Source organism: Onychomys torridus, chromosome 15, assembly GCF_903995425.1.
Source record: "Onychomys torridus chromosome 15, mOncTor1.1, whole genome shotgun sequence".
Taxonomy (NCBI): Eukaryota; Metazoa; Chordata; class Mammalia; order Rodentia; family Cricetidae; genus Onychomys; species Onychomys torridus.
Window position 1 is genome coordinate 50206528 of NC_050457.1, and position 22162 is coordinate 50228689.

Genomic DNA, 22162 nt, shown 5'->3' on the forward strand with positions numbered 1-22162 from the left:
TTGAGCTGGATTCCCTGGCAAGCTCAAGGGTAGGTTTTTCCAAAAGTCATTTTAGACCACAAATGCACAGCCTTTCCATGTCTAATCATGTAAGCGAACCACTAGATACACAGTCTCTGTCTCCAGCTGGTTGTGTACATTTTCTTACACAAAAAAGCATGCCAAGGTGTGACATTTATGAACCCCACCAACTGGACGCCGTGCACACAAACTGTCTTGCCTGTGGTGCAGGAATGTGATGAATGGGGGCTGTTCTGTCTGGGAGGAGGGCTGCTGTCACTCTGGCATGACTGTAGCCTTATTTATTACACACCCAAAGTATAAAACCACCCAGCCGGCTGCAGCTCTCATCACCAGACCTGGCATTTGCCTGAGGCGACCACGGCACCTACAGCCCCCATCGGCTTCCCAGAGAGACTCTGTGGCTCTGTTGTGAGCCATGTTCAGGAGGCAGCTCGTCTGGTGGCACCTGCTGGCTCTGCTTTTCCTCCCATTTTGCCTGTGTCAAGATGAATACATGGAGGTGAGCGGAAGAGCTAATAACGCGGTGGCCAGGATAGTGCAGAGCCACCACCAGCAGACTGGTCGTAGCGGCTCCAGGAGGGAGAAAGTGAGAGAGCGGAGCCACCCTAAAACTGGGACTGTGGATAATAACACTTCTACAGACCTAAAACCCATGAGACCAGATGAGCTTCCAGACCCTGAGGTAGAGGACCTAGCCCAGATCAACCCATTCTGGGGCCAGGTACTCGGAATTCTCTCCTAAGGATTTCTTTGCAAACTTGAATGACTGATGTTGCTGTTGTTTTAACCATGGTTCTTAAGACCAGCACTGCATGAGCATTGCTGCTGTTTGTGGGTGTCTCTGGGGTTGTTCTGGGATCCAGCAGGGACTCCTAGTTGCTGGCACGATGTGCTGGGACAGAGTGGCACTGTCCCATCAGAATGGGGAGCTGGAGGAGTCAGCTTCCTTTTGTGTTGGGACTTTATTACTGTTGTTATTTTGATTGCTCTGTTGATGGAGAAAGGCTGACCCATGTGGATAGATGCATTGCTGGAGATAATTATTTGTTGATCCCAAGAGAACTGGGCTCCTTTTAATCCTCCCCAGCAGGGAGAAGCTGCCCTTTGCCTCTGCCAAAAAACAGTTAAGCTTGCTTTACTTTGGTTTGTGAACTTGCTGCAAAATTTCCCTCTAGTTTTGTTTGTTTTGTAGCAATTGAGGTTGCTAAGCCTTCTTGTTTAGACATTTTCTTCTTAACAAATTAACTCATTAAAAGGAAAAGAAACAAAACAAAAGATTACATATTTAAATTACAAGCTATTGAATAACTCAGTCTCCTAATGACAGAACTTGATTTATTTGTTGGGGCAAAAGTTCAGCATTGGAGGACATTTCTTTAAGTCTTTTTGGTAACGTAGGAATGAGTAAGGTATTTGGCATAGTTAACTACAAATCAGCAAACATCAGTTTCATCAAAAGCAGGGAGAAACTTCGTTGTACTTAGAGCCCAAGCATGAAAAATGATAAATAAAGTTAGATAGAGAGGAGAGGAGGGTCCTTTGGACTCCATGATCTTTGAAGCAGTGTATGTCACCACAAGAACCATGGACTGGAGGCTTTGTAACGTTCCTGGAGCTTCTTTTCACATGGCCGCCATCTAAGCAACCCTGCCCCCCACCTCCACCACCACCAAGTCTTGGTTGATTTTCTGGTTCTGTGGTCAGACTGGGATCCCACACAGAGTAAGCAGCAGAACTGGAATAAGCTTGAGACACGTAACCGGACCACACAGTGCAGTTCCCAAGTCGCTCTGTGGGGCTTTGTCAAGAGGGGTGTGCAAAAAGAATGTCTCTTTCAGAGACTGTCTTCTGTCTAAAGATGCTTGCTTCAAGGGTCTTCATCTAACTTTTTAATGACCTTCATCCTCATTTAATTTGTGTCTAGTCCATCTTGATGGATGGCATCTTTCCTAGGGACCAGTGGGGTACTATAGGCTGTCTTAGATTATTTCCTAGCAACAACACCAACCAGGCCACTGAAATCCCAATATAGTTTTGCTCTACCTCACATCCTAGTCTAGCCCTGGATTCCCGAAGCATCTTCAGATAAAGACCCAGCCAGGAACATCCTGGAAGCTTTTGGTACCATTCCTCTACAAGTGGGGTACCGATGATGCACAGACAGAATTTAGGGTCACTCAAAGTTCTTCCTTCTCCTCCTACTCCCCCCATCCTCTTCTTTATGCTGATTCTCCTTTTCCCCATCAATTCCTCCCCAAGCACTTCCCTGCTGTGACTTTTTCAAGCTGTAGGATGGGGACTGAGACCCAAAACACACCCAAGCCTCTATCACCAAGCCACTCTGAAGTGCTCTATTAGGAACAAAATATTGTCTGTGTTTATTTGTTCGTTCATTCATTCATTCATTCATTCATTCATTTTTCAATCTTTTTATTTGTTTTTAATTTTTTTATTAAGTTTTAAAATTAGTATACAAAGCAACAGCTTTCATTATGACAATCATTGAACTTCACACTCATATCCAACCAGTCTTTTTTGTTAAATTATTAAGTTTGATTAAATTCTGTGTGGTCAACAAGGTCAATGTACAAAGAAAACTTGGGGAAAAAAGAATAGTGTTAGTTACTGGGCCTTAAAAAAAAAGCAAAGAGAAGAGATAAAAAAAAAAAAAAAGATTGTTGTGCACATCAGAGGTTCAAAGAGTACTAGACAAAAACCTGTGCCACACTGAGAACTGATGGAGCCCAGGAGCAGCTGGGTGTGGCTGGGGCCCTGTGCTGTTGGAGGAGACTGTGGATGATCTGAGTGTCTGCCAGGGTTGGACCCTCACCTCGTGAAGGAGTCTAGACTACACTCTGCTCCTGAAAGTTCTGTCTGTGATAGCACGGCGGTGATGTAGTAAGATCTGCGTACCAGGAAGGGAGCTGGCGATGGAGTCCGTGGTGGACTGGACCTGGAAGAGTCTGCACATCTACATCCTCCTTTCCTGGCACTTTCTTCACTAAAGCCTCATCCCTCTTCCTTCCCCCCCCCATCTTGTTTCTCCAAGAAAAGAATTGTGGATTCTTTTTCTCCATCATTAATAGTAGAACTCAGTTCTGCCAGATGGGTGGAGCTTGTCTTGCAGACACCCCACTTTTTTTCAGCTGCTCAATTGCATGCTTCCAGTGCATAACTACCCAATTTCGGAAGGAATATGATAAACTTGAGAGGCTGTGGATAGTGACTTCCCATATGCAAATTTTTCCTTAGTGAGAATAAAATGTCTAAATCATATCCTGTCCAACTTCAGAGTCCGTCCAAAGCCTCAAGAGAGGCCCGGGGAAATGACTCAGTCAGCCCGCTATGCAAGCACTGGGCCTGAGGAGATTCCCAGCACTCACCTAAAAAGCCAGGTGTGGCTGGACACTGTAACCCAGTGCTGCGGTGGGACGGGGGTCTGCTGAGACTGGCAGATCCCTGAAGTTCACTGACTAGCCTGCCTAGCTAATGCAAGAGCTTCAGATTCAGTGATTCTGACTTATAAAATACTGGTGGAAGAAGGGTACCAACAGTGATCTCCGGTCCCCGCATACATGCACACTCATGAGCACACACCTTCCACTAACAAATATACCCAATGTATTCCCTCCCTCCCTCCCTCCCTCCCTCCCTCCCTCCCTCCCCTCGTCCCTCCCTCCTTAGTTGCTGCACTGTCTTTGTTTCTCTGAACTAGACCTTGAAAGACAAGGCCAGAGGGATGAACATGTGATGAAACATCATAGCAGGGTTCCTGGGAGGCACTCAACTAGGAGAACCAGGAGTCTGTCTGTTGCACTGATGGCGGCTCTGTGCTCCTGGAGTTACCCCAGATAGCTTGACCATGCACCGCTTATGCCTGTCAGCTTGGATACTAAGACACACCACTTCCTTGTGTTCAGATATAGACATTTACAAACGCAAGTATCAGGGCTATCTCTTGTCTGAGCTGGCTCAAGCAGGCAATGGCGCTTGTTGTCAAGCCTGATGACCTAAACTGGATTCCCAGGACCCACAAAGTGTGTCCTCTGAGGGCCACATGTGTGTCACATTACATCCTACACGTACAAGAAAGAAAGAAATGCAATAAAATTGTTTAAAATTTCAAAAAGTTAAAGGTCTTTCAATTATTAGTGAAAGTTAGACATAATAGTATCTTTGCTTGCATTCTTAGAACTAGAAAGGAAATTCAGGGCTAACTCAGACTGATGTCTGGGAATGGTGACTTTCTAAGGCCACACAGAACTGAGCAGGGACACTGGTTCCAGGGTAGTGATTATTCTAACAGTCCTAAACATTCCAGTATTTCCATTCTGTCCTTACACAAGGAATTTCCTCCCCCCCCCCATTCCATGAAACCCTTCATTGGCAAAACTCTAGATTCCTAGGGTTTATTCCTGTATTTCACATTAGCAAAGGATACCAGGAGACGATGAACACACTTCTCAGATGTGTGGTAGGTGGAGTTGGCTGTGGTGTTTGATCTCCAAGTGTCTTCATCTCCGACCAAGTGTATTAGTTTATGTTTTTACTTGGCCAATATGAATGTATACCTGTCTGTGGTTGGGCTTGGAAGACTCAGAACTAAGAATTATTTCCAGGATCTATCTCTTGATCCTTCAACACTGGGTTCTGAGCTGTGGCAACAGAAGGCTTGGACCAGGATGGGCTACTACCTCAATAGTTTTAAGAAAAACTTTAGGGAGAAGGAAGGACTGAGATGAAGCCTATGAGACCAACCAATACAAGTAAGGTGTAGATGTGTAGTCATGGGAAGCCTTCTTCCAGTTTTCTCCTTGGAGGAGGTCTGGGGGCAGAGAAAACTGGAGTGCTACATTCCTCCTCTTCTTCCTTCCCTGCCTCGTGCCCCGTCTTTGTCCTCTGTTCTGTCCACTCCATCCCCCCTCCTTTTCTTTTTACAATGAAGCCCTTAGCAACAATGTGCTGTTTTCAAAACTGTTGAATATAACTGGGGTCTAGGAAAGTTTCCACAAGTATTTTGCATGACACAATTAGAAGGCGAGTTGCCAGCGCAGATGAGGATCCAGATCTCCCAAGTTGTGATTCTCCCACCAGCCAGCTCACTAGGTCTTCAGGTCCTTCACAGCAAGAATACACTTTAGAATGTCATCTTTGTACAAATAAGAATTCTATTGGAAGTCACAGGTGAGCATATGTGGTGCCCATTTGTGCTCATTAAATATTAGTTCACACAGTAAGATTTAAATTTAGAAGAAGAATGTGTGAAATGTTAAATACTTATAACAAAGTTAAAGTTGCTCAAGGTGCAAATAATAAAAATCAATTGGATGAATGCAGTTAACACAACATATTGAATTCTTGAAAACTGCCAACAGAGCAGAGTTTGAACGTATTCATCACAGGAAAGGAAGTGAGGTAATGCATATGTTAACTAGTCATTCAACAAGGATGAACAGGTATATCTCAAAACAGCTGTTGTTTATAATAACTGTATTTCTACTTTTAAATTTGAAAATAAGTAAATGTACAGACTAAAGAATGCTTTGTTTCCTCAATGATTTGTATGCTTTAGAGGTTTGAGAAGGTGGGGTTACAGGGTTCCTAAGACCTTTAAGTCATCATCAGGAGTGTGGTGTTTGGTAACTATGTGAAGTTGGTGGTGGTTAGCTTTGAGGGTTACTGTAGTCTAACTGTACTTGAGACTTCTGGGTATTGAGAGAGAAGAGGCTTCTGGGTTCTCTTTTGAGGGAGAGTCTTTTTTGCTATCATAGGCTTGTCCAAGACTACCCCTGTTGTCTGCACAGGCCAGCTCTCACACTACCCCAAGACACAACTGCATGGAATTCCTGTTGCCTTTCCTTGGATCACTCACTCGCCTTAACTCCTCCCAAGCACCCATGCCACAGATATTCCTCGTGTCCCACACTATCTTTTCTGATGTGACTGTGAGTGATGGTAAACTTATCTAAGGGTGAAGGCCACAGGAAGTTATAAAGTTCTTCAGTGCTCTCAAATATCCTTACCTAAAGTTTCTTTTTTCCCTCCTCTTCAAGTCTCCACAAACCGGAGGACTGCCCCCAGACTGCAGCAAGTGTTGTCATGGAGATTATGGATTCCGTGGTTACCAGGGCCCTCCTGGGCCTCCAGGCCCTCCTGGCATTCCGGGTAAGGACACACAGTTTGCACTGCAATTTCAATAACAGGCTGTCAATAACAAGCCAAGAGCAAACTCCAGGTTGACACATACTGCGCATGCATGGGAAATGCAAAGATAAAGAACTTGGCAGGGGAGTTGGGTTCATTAGGTCAGGTCAAGTGGAACACTACTCTATAGCGTTGATTCTCTACACTACTCTGAGAATCCAAGACGCTTCAGGCATGCCCACTGAGACTCAAAGAAGGGGCGGTTCTTCATTAGCCTGTGGAGAGTCCCTTACTGAGAATTGAGACCCATCTTAGTACCTATGTACTAGTCACCTTCTCTACTGTTGCAAATTCCTGAGATAACCAACTTACACAGAGAAGAGGTTTCTGTTGTTCATGGTTCTGGAAGTTTCTTCCATGGCTGGCTGAGACTACTTAATGGGCCTGTAGTGAGGCACTATCTCATGATGGGGTATCCGTGGTGGCTCAAAGTCACTCTCCTCATGATAGCTAGGAAGTGAGAGACCAGAGAAGACCAGGTTCCTACAACCTCCTTCAGACCAAATGTCCTCAGTAGCCTCTAACCTCTACCTAGACCACACCACTTGGAGTTTACATCACTTTCCATGAGGAACAAGCCTCTAACATATGGGCTTTGGGGAGACATTTATCTAAAACACAGCAACCAGTATTTCTGCCATAGTGTACTTTACATAACACGTGATAACTTTCTTAAAATATATTAAGGGAGGCAGGTAGAAAGGAAAGCTTGCTGGATTTCGCTCTGCCATCCACTTTCTGCATCATTTTAGGCTTAGGCTTTTTTTTTTTTAATTTTTAATTTCACCAATCTTTGTTGTTTCTAGTTGATTCCCACGCCTCCCTTGAACTCATGGATATATTTTGGGCTCTAGCAACATACAACAGGAAAGTGAATGTTCTTGAACTCATCAGATCCCTCTAGACCAGTGGTTCTCAACCTTCTTAATACTGTGACCTTTAACACAGTCCCTCATGCTATAAGGCCACCCAACCATAAAATTATTTTCATTGCTACTTTGTAACTATTTTTGCTACAGTTACAAATCATACTATAAATATTGGATATTTCTGGTGGTTTTAGGTGACCCCTGTGAAAAGTTTTCAACCCTCAGAGGGGTCATGGCCCACAGGTTGAGAACCACTGCTCTAGTTCCATGGACAACTTGTGTTCTATTGTTCCAGCTGCTTAGGTTCAGGGTCACTCTATTAGAGGTAACTATAATGAACTGGGTGGGCAAAGGTCAGGCCTTTCTACTTGCCCCCACCCATGAGGAGTTCCTTCTGAAAGAAGTCTATTTGTGTTCCTGGACTTTCCCCCATTGACGTTAATAATTATCAAAACTGAATCAGGGCCAGGTGGTGGTGGCGCATGCAGAGGCAGAGGCAGGTGGATCTCTGTGAGTTCGAGGCCAGCCTGGTCTACAGAGCTAGTCCAGGACAGGCTCCAAAGCTACAGAGAAACCCTGTCTAAATTTGTCTCAAAAAAACAAAAAAACAAACAAAAAACTGAATTAACTCTTTTGTACCTCTCATGTGAAACCAAATTTATAATGAAAAACAACAACAACAAACAACAAACAAACAAAAACCAACCCCAAACCCTATCCTATGTTTAAGCCTATGTCATTGTCTGTCCATCAAAGGCATCCATTCACAGGGCCAATGATAGGAAACAAAGGATCTCTAGTCCTGGTGACCTCCTCTGAGGTTACAGGGCACACTGGCTTTGGTTCAGTGTTTCCCATTAGAAAGTACCTTTGTAACAGAACACTTTAACCCAATAGTCAAAGCTCATTGGTCTGAGAGCATTGCAAGCCTGACTTAGTGCCCTGTCCAAGATAACATACAAGTAAAATGCACAAGAGCCTGAAGTTAGCCAAGATGAAAATAAGAAATGGGTGCAGAATTGGTCTGAGCAGAGAAGAGAACCTTTGCATTTACTACTTGACTCTTGATTTGAAAAGTTATGTTACTGTATGAATTTTTCTCCTAGTTACAAAATTGCTTCAAGTCTTTGGTGGAAGATTTGAAGGAGATGGAAAAACATATAGAACAACACAAAATCACCCATGTTTCATCCAATCAGAAAAAACTATAAATAACTGTAGATAATAACTAGAATTAGTTTTTTATTCCCTATGGATATACTATATAAATATATACTGATTCGAACTGAAATAGTGCTATGCCTTCCCTATTTATTTAAAACCTTAAATAAAAGTATCACTGATGTTTACTGTAACATTGATCATTTAAAATCTTTTAATGAATACATAATGTAATAAAATGTACCATTGATAAAATCTAGCCATTCAAGCACTGCTGGGTATTTTGACTGTTGGTCTCATCTGCTTTTAATAATAATGTGATGGTGGGTCTTCTGCAAGTCTTTCTTTCATTCCTTGCTTTACAGAAAAGCATGCTTGGGAGTCTTGGCATCTGTTTCAGAGCCCAGTAAATGAGAGCTCATGTGATGCGCTTTAAAGGGCTGTGGTCAGGGTTGTTTAATGTTCTCCTTTTACAACTGAGTTTGGATATTTTTGAAGGCAGGAGCTGTGTTTGTCTAAAAATACACTGTGGTAGGAGTGAATCACTTTTCTCATATGATTTCTGATTTTTAAAGGAAACCATGGAAACAATGGAAATAACGGAGCCACTGGCCATGAAGGGGCCAAAGGTGAGAAAGGAGACAAAGGAGATCTGGGGCCTCGAGGGGAGCGGGGGCAGCATGGCCCCAAAGGAGAGAAGGGCTACCCAGGTGTGCCACCAGAGCTGCAGGTAAACCACCCTCTGCACATCTCCGGGGGACTTCTAACGCTGCCTGAACATTCGGGACCAGGGACCAAAAGGCTCCAGTAAACTAGCCTTCACTCATCTTGAAATCTCAGTTTCACGTTGCTCATTGACATGGCAGGACATCTGCATCGCAAACATCTCAAACATAGCTTTGAGAACATTCTTAGGAAAGGGTATTTATCGAGCGTGAACTCTGAGTCCCTCATAGGACCAAACAGCCATAAATATGAGGGTTTTAAACAAGTTGCTCCAAAACATTTAAACATATAAATGGAAGGGTTAAGCATCTACTTATATTTTATTTGCTAATTTGTCACATTATGTAGTGAAATTTCATGTATGTATATTAACATTGTTTTTCTTAAATCAGATTGTATAGTTCAATTTTTTTATAGTTTATTTATGTCGTGTGTTTTGCCTGTGTGTACATCTGTATGAGGGTGTTGGGTCTCCTGGAACTGGAGTTACACACAGTTGCTGCTATGTGGGTGCTAGAAATTGAACTTGGGTCCTATGGAAGAGCAGTCAGTGCTCTTAACCACTGAGCCATCTCCCCAGCCCCATATAGTTCAATTTTTATTTAAACTTTTTACAACAGAGTCTTCTTTTCACTAGAGACATTTTATTTTTTTGAGTTATTCAATTGGCTAGATCAGATTATGAAGCTTTAAAATCCATTTATATGGTCATAACTCATTTATAGTTGGATGCATTCTTTGTTTTTTTTAACTCATCTTCATAATTTTTCTTATAACATCTAAAATTTGTAAATATTGAGGTTAGGTCACTCAGAAAAATTATTAAGTCTAGCTTAGTTTTTTGTTAATATTTAAAAATGGATTCTCCTAGAAGACATCTATATTCACACAGTAAACTAGGGTTTTTTGTTGTTGTAAAGGTTGTATCTGGTTAATGTGTCTTCCTTAAAGAGCAATTTGTGGTTAAAATTAAGTATTTGGGAGAAAATTCTGTAAACAGAAGAGACATTTTGAGAACTGGTATACAAAGCCATTCTTGCTTGAAAGATCAGAGGAAACTGCTATTTATTTGGGCAAATGTCATGATGTTTACTCTTGGGTACATTGCATCATTCTCCTGGGCTCCTGTTTTTTAAGTGTAAAATAAGATGTCCTGTGTGTTATTAGAACTGATTCTTGTGGGGTTTGGAGGTAACTTGTAATGAATGCTGTTTAGTAATTTCAGTATGATGGGATTCATGTGCCAATAAAAATTAACAAGTAGGGTAGGAGGCCATCTAGCTAAGCTAAAGCATTTTCTATGACGGTCTAGAGATATATGAAAACTAGCAACACAGAACATATAGATGGTCTTTTCATAGAACAGGCAGTTCAATGGGGAACACCTGAGCAATCATTAAATTTTGTCTGTTAATTGTTTTACCCTAACATGACAAATACTATCATTTGGGATGATGCTTTCACATGCTTTATGGAAGACTTCAGAAGTTTTTGAAAACAACTGGTCAAAATGTAGAGAACAACTGATTATTAGGTGGCCAGCCCCAGCTGATACAGCTACTACACAACCCACACAGTGAAGGCTCAGGGGACATCACAGCAGAGGAGGACTTTGGTAGAGCTGGAGGACCAGGAAGAGCTGTGAGATCATCTCCTTAGCAATGACAGGAATGAGGCACTCTCGAAACTCCAACCATGGCTGTCTGAACAACACCAAGAGACATGCTAACATGGATGGGAGGAATGAATCTCTTAGGCTCCACTTCTAAACAAAGAGCTACAGGCGATTAACCACTGAGAGAGGAGATGTAGTGTTCTTCAGGGATGAGCCCCCTAATTGGTTATCCCATGAAGCCCGAAGGTTTTTCGGTCCTACCAAGCTCCCCAAATCACTCAGAAGCTTGTATTAATTATAACTGATCAGCCATTAGCTCAGGCTTATTACTGACTAGCTCTTACATTTAAATTAACCCACAATTCTTATCTATGTTTAGACACGTGGCTTGGTACCTTTTCTCAGTTCTGCCTTGTCATCTTGCTTCCTCTGTGTCTGGCTGGTGATTCCTGACTCAGCCTTCCTCTTCTCAGAATTCTCCTTGTCTGCTTATCCCACCTATACTTCCTGCCTGGCTACTGGCCAATCAGCGTTTTATTGAACCAGTATACAAAAGCATTATTCCACAACAATCCCATACCAAGTGCTCAGTCCTGAAAACTTATATGTCTGTGTGTGTCTCTGCCTGTGTGTGTGCATGCATGTGCATATATGTATATATACTTATATGTGTTTATATTTATATATGCATATATGCAACACTAAATGGACTCAGCGGGTCATATTTATGTATTTGTGCATTTATATAAGTAACAACACTAATTTTTTAAGAAGAGGCCACAAGCTCAGGCTTGGTGGCACACGCCTTTAATCCCAGCACTCAGGAGGCAGAGGCAGGCTGATCTCTGTGAGTTCAAAGCCAACTCAATACAAAGCTGAGTTCTAGGACAGCTAAGGCTGTTACACAGAGAAATCCTGTCTCAAAAGGCAAACAAACAATAACAACAAAACAATAAAAAAAGAGGCCATGAATTTTAGAGGTCAGGGGAGAATGATGAAATCATATTTTAATTTTAAAATTTAAAATTTAATTTAAAAAGTTCATGAAGAAGGGGAATTAACATCCATTACATATTAAAGAATTTATTATTCTCACTCCTACTGTTTATTTTCAAAGGATTGTCATTGACTTTCAAATCTCCTCCAATAGCGTTACTGAGTAAAACCATTTCTTGATAGACAGAGTTGTTCTAACACTCTCTTAATTATTCAAATTCTAGTTTTAGAGTACTACTAACAGCAACAATGGCAGGAGCCATAAAGGAGCAATAATGATGCCTCATTCTCAACTTAAGGGACACAGAAATTTGAGGTTCATATTTAAGCTCAGACTCAGTCTCCTATCTTAGGACCTGTGGTAGTTTGAATGAAATTGGCACCCATAAACTCATAGAGAGTGGTACTATTTGGAGGTGTGGCTTTGTTGGAGTGGGTATGGCCTTGTTGGAGGAAGTATGTCACTATGGGGGTGGGCAGATATACGCCCAAACCAAGCCTTATGCAACAGTCTACTTCCTGTTGCCGTCTGATCCAGATGTAGCCAGTACCATGTCTGCCTGCATGCTCCCTGCCATGATGATAGTGGACTGAACCTCTGAAACTGTAAGCAAGCTACCCTAATTAAATGTGTTCCTTTATGAGGGGTGCCATGGTCATGGTGTCTCTTCATAGCAATAGAAACCTAACTAAAACAGGACCCAAATAGACAGATAATCCCCCAATCCACAGGATCTCTCGGTTGGAGCAGGGAACAGGTTTCTTAGAGTAACTGTTCTCGCTCATGTTTATGGATTGAATTGAGGCCCTCAAGGTTTCCTAAACACAAGGGATTAGTCATACGTTACAGGTGGGGCTGCTCACAGTAACTGATTCTCTGGCTTTCGAATTTTCTGGTCCCAGTTTACTTGATATTTATTTTATGCAAAATTATGCTTAGAAAATTTGCTTTTCCAATCATCAAACAGATTTATGATTTTATTTAACCACTTTGTCTATATTTTTGGTAGCACAAACCTCTCTTTTGCCTTTTAAAGATGATTCTTACAAGACCCTTTCACTGTAAAAATAAATAGGACAGGATAAGTTTTGGGGAGTTGGTTCTCTTTGTCCGCCATGTGGCTCCTGGGGATCAAATTCAGGTCATCAGGCCTAACAGCAAGTACCTTTACCTGCTCAGCCATCTTGCTAGCCGCTTATGGGTATTCTCAAGGATGCTTTTCTCAGGCTGACTACAGAATAACTCCACTTACATAGGTACACTTAACAAAGTCCGATAGTAAGTCACAATAATCCTGGGTTGCCTACTTTTTTGAGTTTGTTTTTTTCGAGAGAGGGTTTCTCTGTGTAGCTTTGGTGCCTGTCCTGGATCTTGCTCTGTAGATCCTGAAACTTGCTCTGGCCTGAAACTCACAGAGATCCGCCTGCCTCTGCCTCTGCCTTTGTCTCTGAGAGGGCTGGGATTAAAGACATGCACCACTGCCGCCCGGCCAAGTGTTGCCTACTTTTTAATTAATGCATGAAAAGATATTTCCCCAGGTGAACAAAAGTAAGAAGTTGTTCTATTGTCAGTTTCTCTAATAATATAATCTACAAACATGCATCTAATACTACAGCCTGAGAACTTCATCCAAATTTTTCCAGTTTTACTTGATAATAGAATTTTAATATTTAAAAAAGTATCCTTTAAGGACTAGTAGTTTTTGAAATACGTTTAGAAACTGTTAATGCAGGTTAGTATCTATATGGCATAAAACACATTAAATTATTATAGTTTATTCACTTCTTAATCTATTGTTTGCTATTTATATTCAAACTTTCCATCACAAATAACATTGCAATAAAATTACCTGTATAAGAGTGTTTTTCTTTAAGACAGATTTGGACTGACCCCCGCTTTCTCCTTAGATTGCGTTCATGGCTTCTCTAGCAACTCATTTCAGCAATCAGAACAGTGGCATTATCTTCAGCAGTGTGGAGACCAACATCGGAAACTTCTTTGATGTCATGACTGGTAGATTTGGGGCCCCTGTATCAGGTGAGATGTAAACATGGATGAGTGAAGCCATTAAAGAGAAAGGGAGCCGGGAGAGGGAAAGAAGAAGAGAGGGGGATGGAAGGGAGAGGAAAGGGGGAGAAGAAAGGAAAAAGAAGAAGCACAGGAAGGAAAGGGAGAATGAATGAAAGACAGAGAGGCAGGAGGGGAGGTGGGAAGGCGGATGGATGAGAATAAAGAAGGGAGAGAAGAACAGAGGAAAGAAAATGATGTTTTCCCAGGCTCAGCCTCCAAGGCACCTAGAGGCTTGTACAGCAGTGATGCAAGGCGGGCCAGACTCTATTTTGAGCTGGCTGTAGAAGTTGGCAGCAGCATTCTCATGGTATTGGTTTCGCAGACATTAATGCTGGCAGATTCAACAGGTCATGGAGTCTTTTGCAGTCTGGTACCAAGGCTCCAGAGAGCCTCAGAGACCATCTGATGTGTGCAAGGTCAGAGCCCCTACAAAGAGGACCGGAGGGGCTGCTTCATGAAGCTGTGAAGTTGCAATGGAGTCTCTAGAATGTTGGAGATGCTTTCAACAAAAGTTGGGAATGACTTTCAACAAAATGTTGGAGATGACTTTCAACAGAAGTTGGGGCTTTCCAGCAAGGAAACTTGCCATCATAGAGTGGATGTGCCCTAAGAGAGAAGCCATGTATGCTTGGTACAGGTGGCTGAGATGGAAGGGTAGGGCAGCCAAAGCCCTTCAAGGCCAGATAATTCTCCCACGGACCCCAGATCCAGACTGGGAGCTGTAGGGTTGGTGCTTGCCCTAGTCGGTTTTGCTCCTGTGCCTCCCTTTTAGAATGGGAATGTTTACTCCATGTCATTCTGTTGGAAGTATGCAATCTGGATTTGACCTGTGCAGAGACCCACAGTTAAGAGAATGATTCTCAGGAGAGAATGCTTGGCATTTGTGATCAGAGTTGGGACTGTTACAAACAATGGAGATTTTAAAAACAGAAATGAATGCATTTTTGTATTGTGAGACAGCCATGAGCCTGTGGAGGCCTGAGGCAGAGTGTGGAGGGTGAACATGAAATGTCCCCTGTAAGGTCGTGTTTGAACACATGGTCCTCAGACGGTGGCACTGTGTTTTGCAAGGCCGTGGAACCTTTAGGAGGTGGAAATGCGTGGTGGAAGTTGTAGGAGGGAGTAGGTCACCAAGGCCAAAATTTGGGTTTTGAGTCTGGCCCCATGTCCTGTCTGTCCTCTGCTTGCTGGCTGCAGAGGCAGTGAGTCACATGTCATATTGATGATGGCACCATTTCTCTGCCATGATAACTGCATTCCTCTTAACATGGGGAATAAAAATGAGCTGGAATTACCCTTTCTTCCCTTTGAACGGCTTCTTGTCAGGGATTTGGTGACAACTACTGGTAAAATAATTAATATAACCAGGATTTCCCAATGCCCCAGCTTTGGGTTCCTTCTCTGGACTGGCTATTTCTACCACAGTTCTTGAATTCTGCTTTAGAATAGCACCATTTGCTTTATTGGTATATCTACAGCTCAGGATGGTGACATGTTTGGTGATATATTCCATCTGGTATAGGGTAACATGTCCTTTCAGTACTAGTCATCCACTGGATAATTCTTGCTGTTCTTTCCACTTTTAAAAAGCCGCTGATGACTGAGTGGACTGGCTTCTCCTAGATCAGCTTTTTGTAGGAGATTGTTGGGAAAGAACCCAGGCAACCTTGAACGTGTGACATTTCAATGCCTCTTCTCGCTGCCAGGAGACTGATTTTTTTTTCTTTGCATTTCTTCTTTTCTCATACAATATATCCCAAATGCAGTTTCCTCCCTCTACTTCCCCAATATCCCCCTCCCCACCTCCCCCAGATCCATTGCCCCTCCATTTCCCTTCAGAAAAGAGCAGGTCTCCCAGGGATACCAACAGAACAGGGTATAACAAGGTTCTTCAGGGGGGCTGCTCTGTGTTTTTCTCCTGTAAGGCCATGGTTCCTGTTCCCCCCACACCCCTGTGCCCCCATACATCCTGAGAAAGACTTGAGCCAGCATTGAAGCTCCCTGGCTTTCAGGAACCTGGTTATTACTGGCAAATCCTGTTGTCAGCCACTACAGAAACACTCTGCATTCTCTCTCTCTCTCTCTCTTTTTTTTTTTCCTAGCAAACTGCCCCTTTAGAGCTGATCCCAGTACTGTCTTTCAGCACTTGAGAGTGGCCTTTCTCCATTAGGGAGTAGATTTTTCCTGGTAGGGTTGAGATCTATTTTCTGCTGCTCCCAGAAGCCCTCTCCAGCTTCCTGCTGCTTTGGGCAGCACCTTTACATACTTGAAGCGTATTGATTTTCTTCAGTGTCCTAGTTTTGTGTAGGTTTGACAGTTTTTCAGTTTTCTTTCCTTGTTACCCTCCATGGTATAAATAGGAAAAAAATATTCCACTGAATGTAGTGGCCATGTTAAACTTACACACTTGCTTTTAACGTGTGCATTGGTTTATTTCACTCTGTTTAAGTAAGAAATGGCCTAACACATGCAACCAAAGAGAGAATCTTTTTATCACACTTCAGTCAGTATCACTTTGTGATTTTTCTCTGAGGGCTTTAAGTTTCCTGTAACAATTTTTGCAAACCATGATCTGTGCCATAGACACGTGCCTGGCTGTCCTGGGTCAATGGCCCCCTGAGTTCAATGACTTCATAGTTAAATGATTTTTGAGCTCTCTTGTCTGGACTCCATTCTGATGATAATAATTATAATTTGAATTCTTATACTTCCTGTTTATTTTTTAACCTCACCAGTGATTACCAACTGATGACCATCTTTCCCACCTTGGCAGTTACAACACAAAGGTCTGTGAACCAGAGCACAAGTGTGTTTCCTAACATTTCCTTGGAGAGAGTCCCATATGCATGTGGCACAGGTCACTTCTGCAATTCTAATTCTAAGAGTCTCATTATTTACCATCTGCTTTCTTAGTCTGCTTCGTCTACAGTGTTTCTGCAATCGAGTTTTATTTATAGTATCATCATGTTTAAAGGAAGACTACTGTGTTTTCTGTCATTTCGATTATAAATCTATTTTCTGGAGGCACTGAAAATTGTTATGTGTGTGTAAAATGAAATCCTATAAAATGTAAAACACTAGACATATACAAACTATCTCTTGAAATCCTTTAATTTTCATCTGTCTTTGCTTTTTTTCTACCTATAAGTCAGTCTCTAGGTATTTGAATGGGCATCACTGACTGACATCAAATATGCACCCCCTACATGTAACAAAGCATAATTGTTTTTCTGTGACTCAAATTAGAAGGATTTTCAGAGCTGCTATCTTTATAGAAAAGAAACATGAATGGCCCATTGCTTTTTTAGGGTTTTTTTGTGTAGATATTTCTGTTTTTTTCTTTGTATAGCTAGTAGTTCAAAATGTGAAATATGGAAATCTGTAAGAATATACAAAGTGTTGAGGCTGAATTAAAGTTGAATTTTTTATTTAAATATTATTTTACTGATTAACAGTAGGTCACATGAGAAATGACCTGAATGGTTTCTTTAGAACTATGGAACATTTACTTATGCTCTGATACTTGGCTACATTTGGGGAATGTAGTTGTCCATTTTAATTTCATGTTTGGCTAGTTTTCTTAATGATTTTATAATCTTCCTAAATATAAATAGGAAACACGATGAGTTAAAAATAATGAAAGCACTGGGTGTGATGATGCACTCCTTTAATCCCAGCACTGGGGAGGCAGAGGCAGGCAGATCTCAGTGAGTTCGAGGGCAGCCTAGTTTATAAAGCAAGTTCCAGGACAGCCAGGATGGTTACACTGAGAAACCCTGTCTTGAAAAAATAAAAACAAACAAACAAACAAAAAATCAAAGCACTTTTAAGACAAGCAGACGAAAGTATAGTCATATAAACAGGCCACGAAACTACACAATACACAGAATACACCCAAGCTGTGTGTGGAATCACTTGACTCATCTTCGATGTATGAGTACATGAGTAAATCCTTGTCCTTTCCAGGTGTGTACTTCTTCACCTTCAGCATGATGAAGCATGAGGATGTGGAGGAAGTGTACGTGTACCTTATGCACAACGGCAACACAGTCTTCAGCATGTACAGGTACGTGATGTCATCAATCACAGGTCTCGAGAGTGCTGCCATCACTTGAACTGAGGAAGTCCACGGACGGGGAAGAGCCTAATGGCAGTTCTGTTCTCCATGAGAATCCCCCAGCTGGTCAGGATATCATGCCTGTTTGGGAAGAACAGTAATGAACTTATCAAGTAGATAAGAGACCTTGGGCAAATCACCAGCAGCACTCCTCATAATCACAACCCAGATCCTTTCCGTAACTCATTATTTCCCTTTCTACCTGGTTTCTTCTGCTTCCCGACCCCCCTCCCCACTTCGCCTGAAGCCTGGCACTATTAGTAGTCTTCACAGCCTCCAGTTCCTGCTGTTTTGTTTCTGGTTTTGTTTTTAGGGATGCCGCCTGATGAAGCAGCGTAGACATCATAAAACTGACTTCTAAATTCTCACTGGTCCCGGTCATTTCCAGAGTCAGGAGGAAGGAAGAACAAACTGTGAACATTTCTATTTGGCATTCAGATAATTTAATCACTGTTGCCAGCCCTACCTAACCAACCTGAGGGCAGCAAAAAACTAGTCCAGTTCCTGGGCAGGAAGGCACTCACCCCTTTTCCTCATCTCTGTGACCATCACCTGCAAAGACACTACTTAAGGGAGGGCTGATTGAGCCCATCACTGCAGGGACAGCAAGAAAGAGCTCCTTGTAGGAGCTGTGTGTGGCAGGGCTCCTCATACCTCAGTGGCCCAGGAACAGGGAAAGCCAAGTAGGAGAATCCAGAGACAATGTGCACTCAAGGGAATACTGTTATAACCTACTTTCTCCAGTTAGATCTACCTTCCAAGGATTCCACAACCTCCAAAAGCATTCTCTTAGCTCCCCTAGTCTTTAAACACATGAGCTGGTGGGGGACATTTTCTATCAAATCCAGAACAAGGAGAGAATGAATTCTGGTGAACAGCCAGCTCTCTCCAGGCTCCTGATTTCCAAATATCCACCCAGCTCTTCCTCCTTCCTTTGGGACACACTTCTCTGTCTTGGTCTTTGTGGGAGACAGCCGACACCAGTTCAAACCCAGAACTCAGAGATGAATAGTCCTTGTCATGAGTCAACCCTCAGCTGGTTTTCCCTTTGGCCTCTGAGTCTATCCTTTGAAGGGTCTTCTTTGTCTCCTTTTCTCCATGGTCATATGCAAAGAGTAAGTAGCTCTTTCTGTCCGAGGGCTTTCTCATGCTCCACTTCCTACCGGCAGAAATCTGAGAACAAAGTCAAATAGCCCAAGTCTTTCTAACCCAGGCTGAGTCTTTGGCAATGGCTTCTGCAGACATAGAAGGCTCTTGCTCTGTTTGCTCCGTCAGTGACGTGTTAGGGAATCATAGCCAGTACCTTTCCTGGACAGTTAGCCTGTTACCTTTGTGACTCTTCATTGTTTTGCCATTTTCTAAATGCAGTCATTATTACCAAGAGACATTTTAAATAGTAGGTTTGGTTAGAAAGGCAACATTTTCTATGAGATAAGTAGAGTATGACTCTGAGTGAAAGTTCCTAAAGGGAACACATCATCTTTGTCCCAGTTCTTACAGTTATAAAAGCACCTTTCTGTTTGTTTGTTTGTTTGTTTTTCAACCTTGTTAGAGTGCTAATTGTCTAGACTCTATTCATCTTTCAAGTATGCCTGTTCTTCTCCAAACTCATCTTTTAAAAGAAACATCTAACATCTGCAGAGTATTTACCTCTCTGGAATCCTTTGTCTTAGGTGGTGTGTGCATACCAGGTCTACGTTACCATGCTTTTTCTAAATATCTTCCAAGCATAACATGGTGTCTTAGTCACTGTTCTATTTGCTGTAAGGGGACACCATGACCAGGGCAACTTATAAAATAAAGTATTTAACTGAGGGCTTGCTTACAGTTTCAGAGGCTAAGTCCTTGAAGAGCATGGACGGCAGCAGGCATGGTGCAGGAGCAGTAGCTGAGAGCTAACATCCTGATCCATAAATTGGCAGGAGAGAGGGAGGGAATATAGGAATATGAGATTGATTGGGTTTATGAGACTGATTGGGTTTGTCATGAGCTTTAGAAACCTCAAAGACCCTCCTCCCCATGACACGCCTCTTTCAACAAGGCCACACACATCCTAATCCTTCCTAAATGAAACAGTCCACCAACTGGGGACTAGGTATTCAAACACATGAACCTAGAGGGGCCATTCTCATTCAGTCCACCACATATCAGTCTTTATCTTTTCAGCTCACAGTATTTATTTACACTTTGCCTCCTGCTCAGCTGTTATCAAGTATATTTTCATTTTGGTTGTTGACAGTTACCTTCCTTGAATACCAAATTCCAGATTGACAAAAAGAAAATAAACCATTGTTGTAAACAAAATTCTAAACGGTCTTATTAAATAAAAATTACAGAGCCAAATATAGGGGTGAAAGCCCGAGAGAGATCAGAGGGATAGGGAGAGCCACAGCTTTCTGTCTACCCACACCTATACGCCTTGCTGTTCTGCCATCTGATTTGCTCTTTCTATCCAGCTACATCACTTCCTCTTCCTGCCCAGCTCTGTCAATTCCTGTCTGTCTGCACAGACCTCCATGGTTAGCTAGTGTTGGAATTTAAGGTGTGTGCCACCACACCTGGCTGTTTCCAGTGTGGCCTTTAACTCAGAGATCCAGAGAGATTCCTGCCTGCCAAGTGATAGGATTAAAGGTGTGTGCTAACATTGCTTAACTTTTGTGTTTACTTAAAATCCTTGTTTTTTTCCTCTGATCTCTAGGCAAGCTTTTGTTTATTAGAGCACAAATAAAATATCATCACATTTAAAAAAAAAAGGACTCTATGTAAAGGTTCAAATATCGTAGAACTTTCTTTCTTCCTCATCTAACAGTCCAGGGAGGTTTGGTAAGATAATTCCAGGTGTATGTTTCCAGTCTGTGTGGGAGTAAGAAAGCTCTCTTCTACATAGTAATCTTCAAGAATTTTTGAATTTACAGCTATTTACAAATGGCTTTCAAGGCCATTGCAGTAATTGTTGTTGATATTCTAGAGGCAAGAAAGGAGGATGTTTTATTGGACAGTTCCAGAAGTGGTTCATGCTATTTCCACTTGGATGCCATTTAGAGAACTTAACACACGACGGCACCTAAAGCATGGGACGTGGGGATAGAATATGCTCAGGATGTGGGTCTGCATGGCAAAGACTAAGTGGTGCATCCCTCTCCTTCTTTCCAGCTATGAAACGAAGGGGAAATCAGACACCTCCAGCAACCACGCAGTGCTGAAGCTGGCAAAGGGGGATGAAGTCTGGCTGAGAATGGGCAACGGTGCCCTCCACGGGGACCACCAGCGCTTCTCCACCTTCGCAGGCTTCCTGCTCTTTGAAACTAAGTGACAGGAAGGATAGGATAGCTCCAAAAGCTCCACTTTGGGGGAGACCTGTAGCTGAGCTAGGATTGTTAGGACTGGAGGGATGTGGAATTGGGGGTCCTATATGGACTATTTAACTGTTATATTGGTCACTCTGCTACTTGTTCTACTGGTACACCAACCATGTTGGATGCTTCAGAGGCTCAGAAGAATAGACCCCAAGGTAACCTTCCCAGATGACCTTGGGAAATACTCAGCATCTTCTTCACTCTTCCCTACATGTCTGAAGGAATTGTCACCTGACACAGGCTGGAAATAAGTGTTCACCTCAAAGGAGGCATGTGCATAGAGTTTTGGTGCTCTGTTTCAATGTAGTATCAGCTTTGGAGTCAACCAAGTTCTAGTCCACTGTTCTTCACAACATTTCAGAGACTAGCCTGATTATGACAGGGCTGGGGCAAGAATTAGAGGACTCACTAGAACCTCTCTGGAGAAACACTTGTAAAGCTAGACTGGGAAAAAGAATTTGGCTTAGTGGCTTTGTGTTCTTCTAGTCATAGTAAAATTATTTACAATGCCACAAATAATTGGTTGCTCTTCAAAAACATAAACAAACATGTAAATTAATATTCAGTTCTAATGGCTTAGATTTTCAGATATTACATTTTCTCATAATCCAGAACTGGGCTTATCAAATCTGGCTTACCAGATCTTCTCTTTGCCATTGCTTTCTTTGGACTATAGTAAAGCTCTCTTGATTCTACACAACCAGATGAGGTAAGATTAAGCTGATACAGTGCAGGTTATCACATTTTTTAATTTGAGAATTATCCAAAATGTTTATATTTTATATACACCATGTTATGTTGAAGGACTTGTGAACTTAAGTCTATACAAGCAGACTAATGGATTCAGAATATAAGTGTATTCCATTTAAGGGACACATAATAACACATCTTAAATGTTTTCAATAAAAGTGATGTTATGTTCTTTATTATCATACTTGACTAATGTTCACAAAGCATTTTTAATATGCCATAGTGTTATAGAAGGTGCTAGTTGCTTTTTGCCTAGCTTTCCCTACCCTAGAA

At 42.1% G+C, this 22162-nt stretch overlaps 1 protein-coding gene across 2 annotated transcripts; it reads left to right on the forward strand.

Annotated features, from left to right (window-relative positions):
- Nucleotides 1-381: 381 nt before the first annotated feature.
- Nucleotides 382-21130, forward strand: C1qtnf3 (C1q and TNF related 3). 2 transcript variants are annotated; one of them, XM_036207345.1, is made up of 6 exons: nt 382-745; nt 6078-6189; nt 8834-8988; nt 13504-13633; nt 17633-17732; nt 20937-21130. In XM_036207345.1, the coding sequence occupies exons 1-6, from the start codon at nt 440-442 to the stop codon at nt 21094-21096; spliced, it is 963 nt and encodes a 320-aa protein (XP_036063238.1). In that variant the 5' UTR covers nt 382-439; the 3' UTR covers nt 21097-21130. The 2 variants fall into 2 exon arrangements, with proteins under 2 accessions (XP_036063238.1, XP_036063239.1); XM_036207346.1 differs by having other exon boundaries at nt 382-523.
- The last annotated feature ends 1032 nt before the right edge of the window (nt 21131-22162 follow it).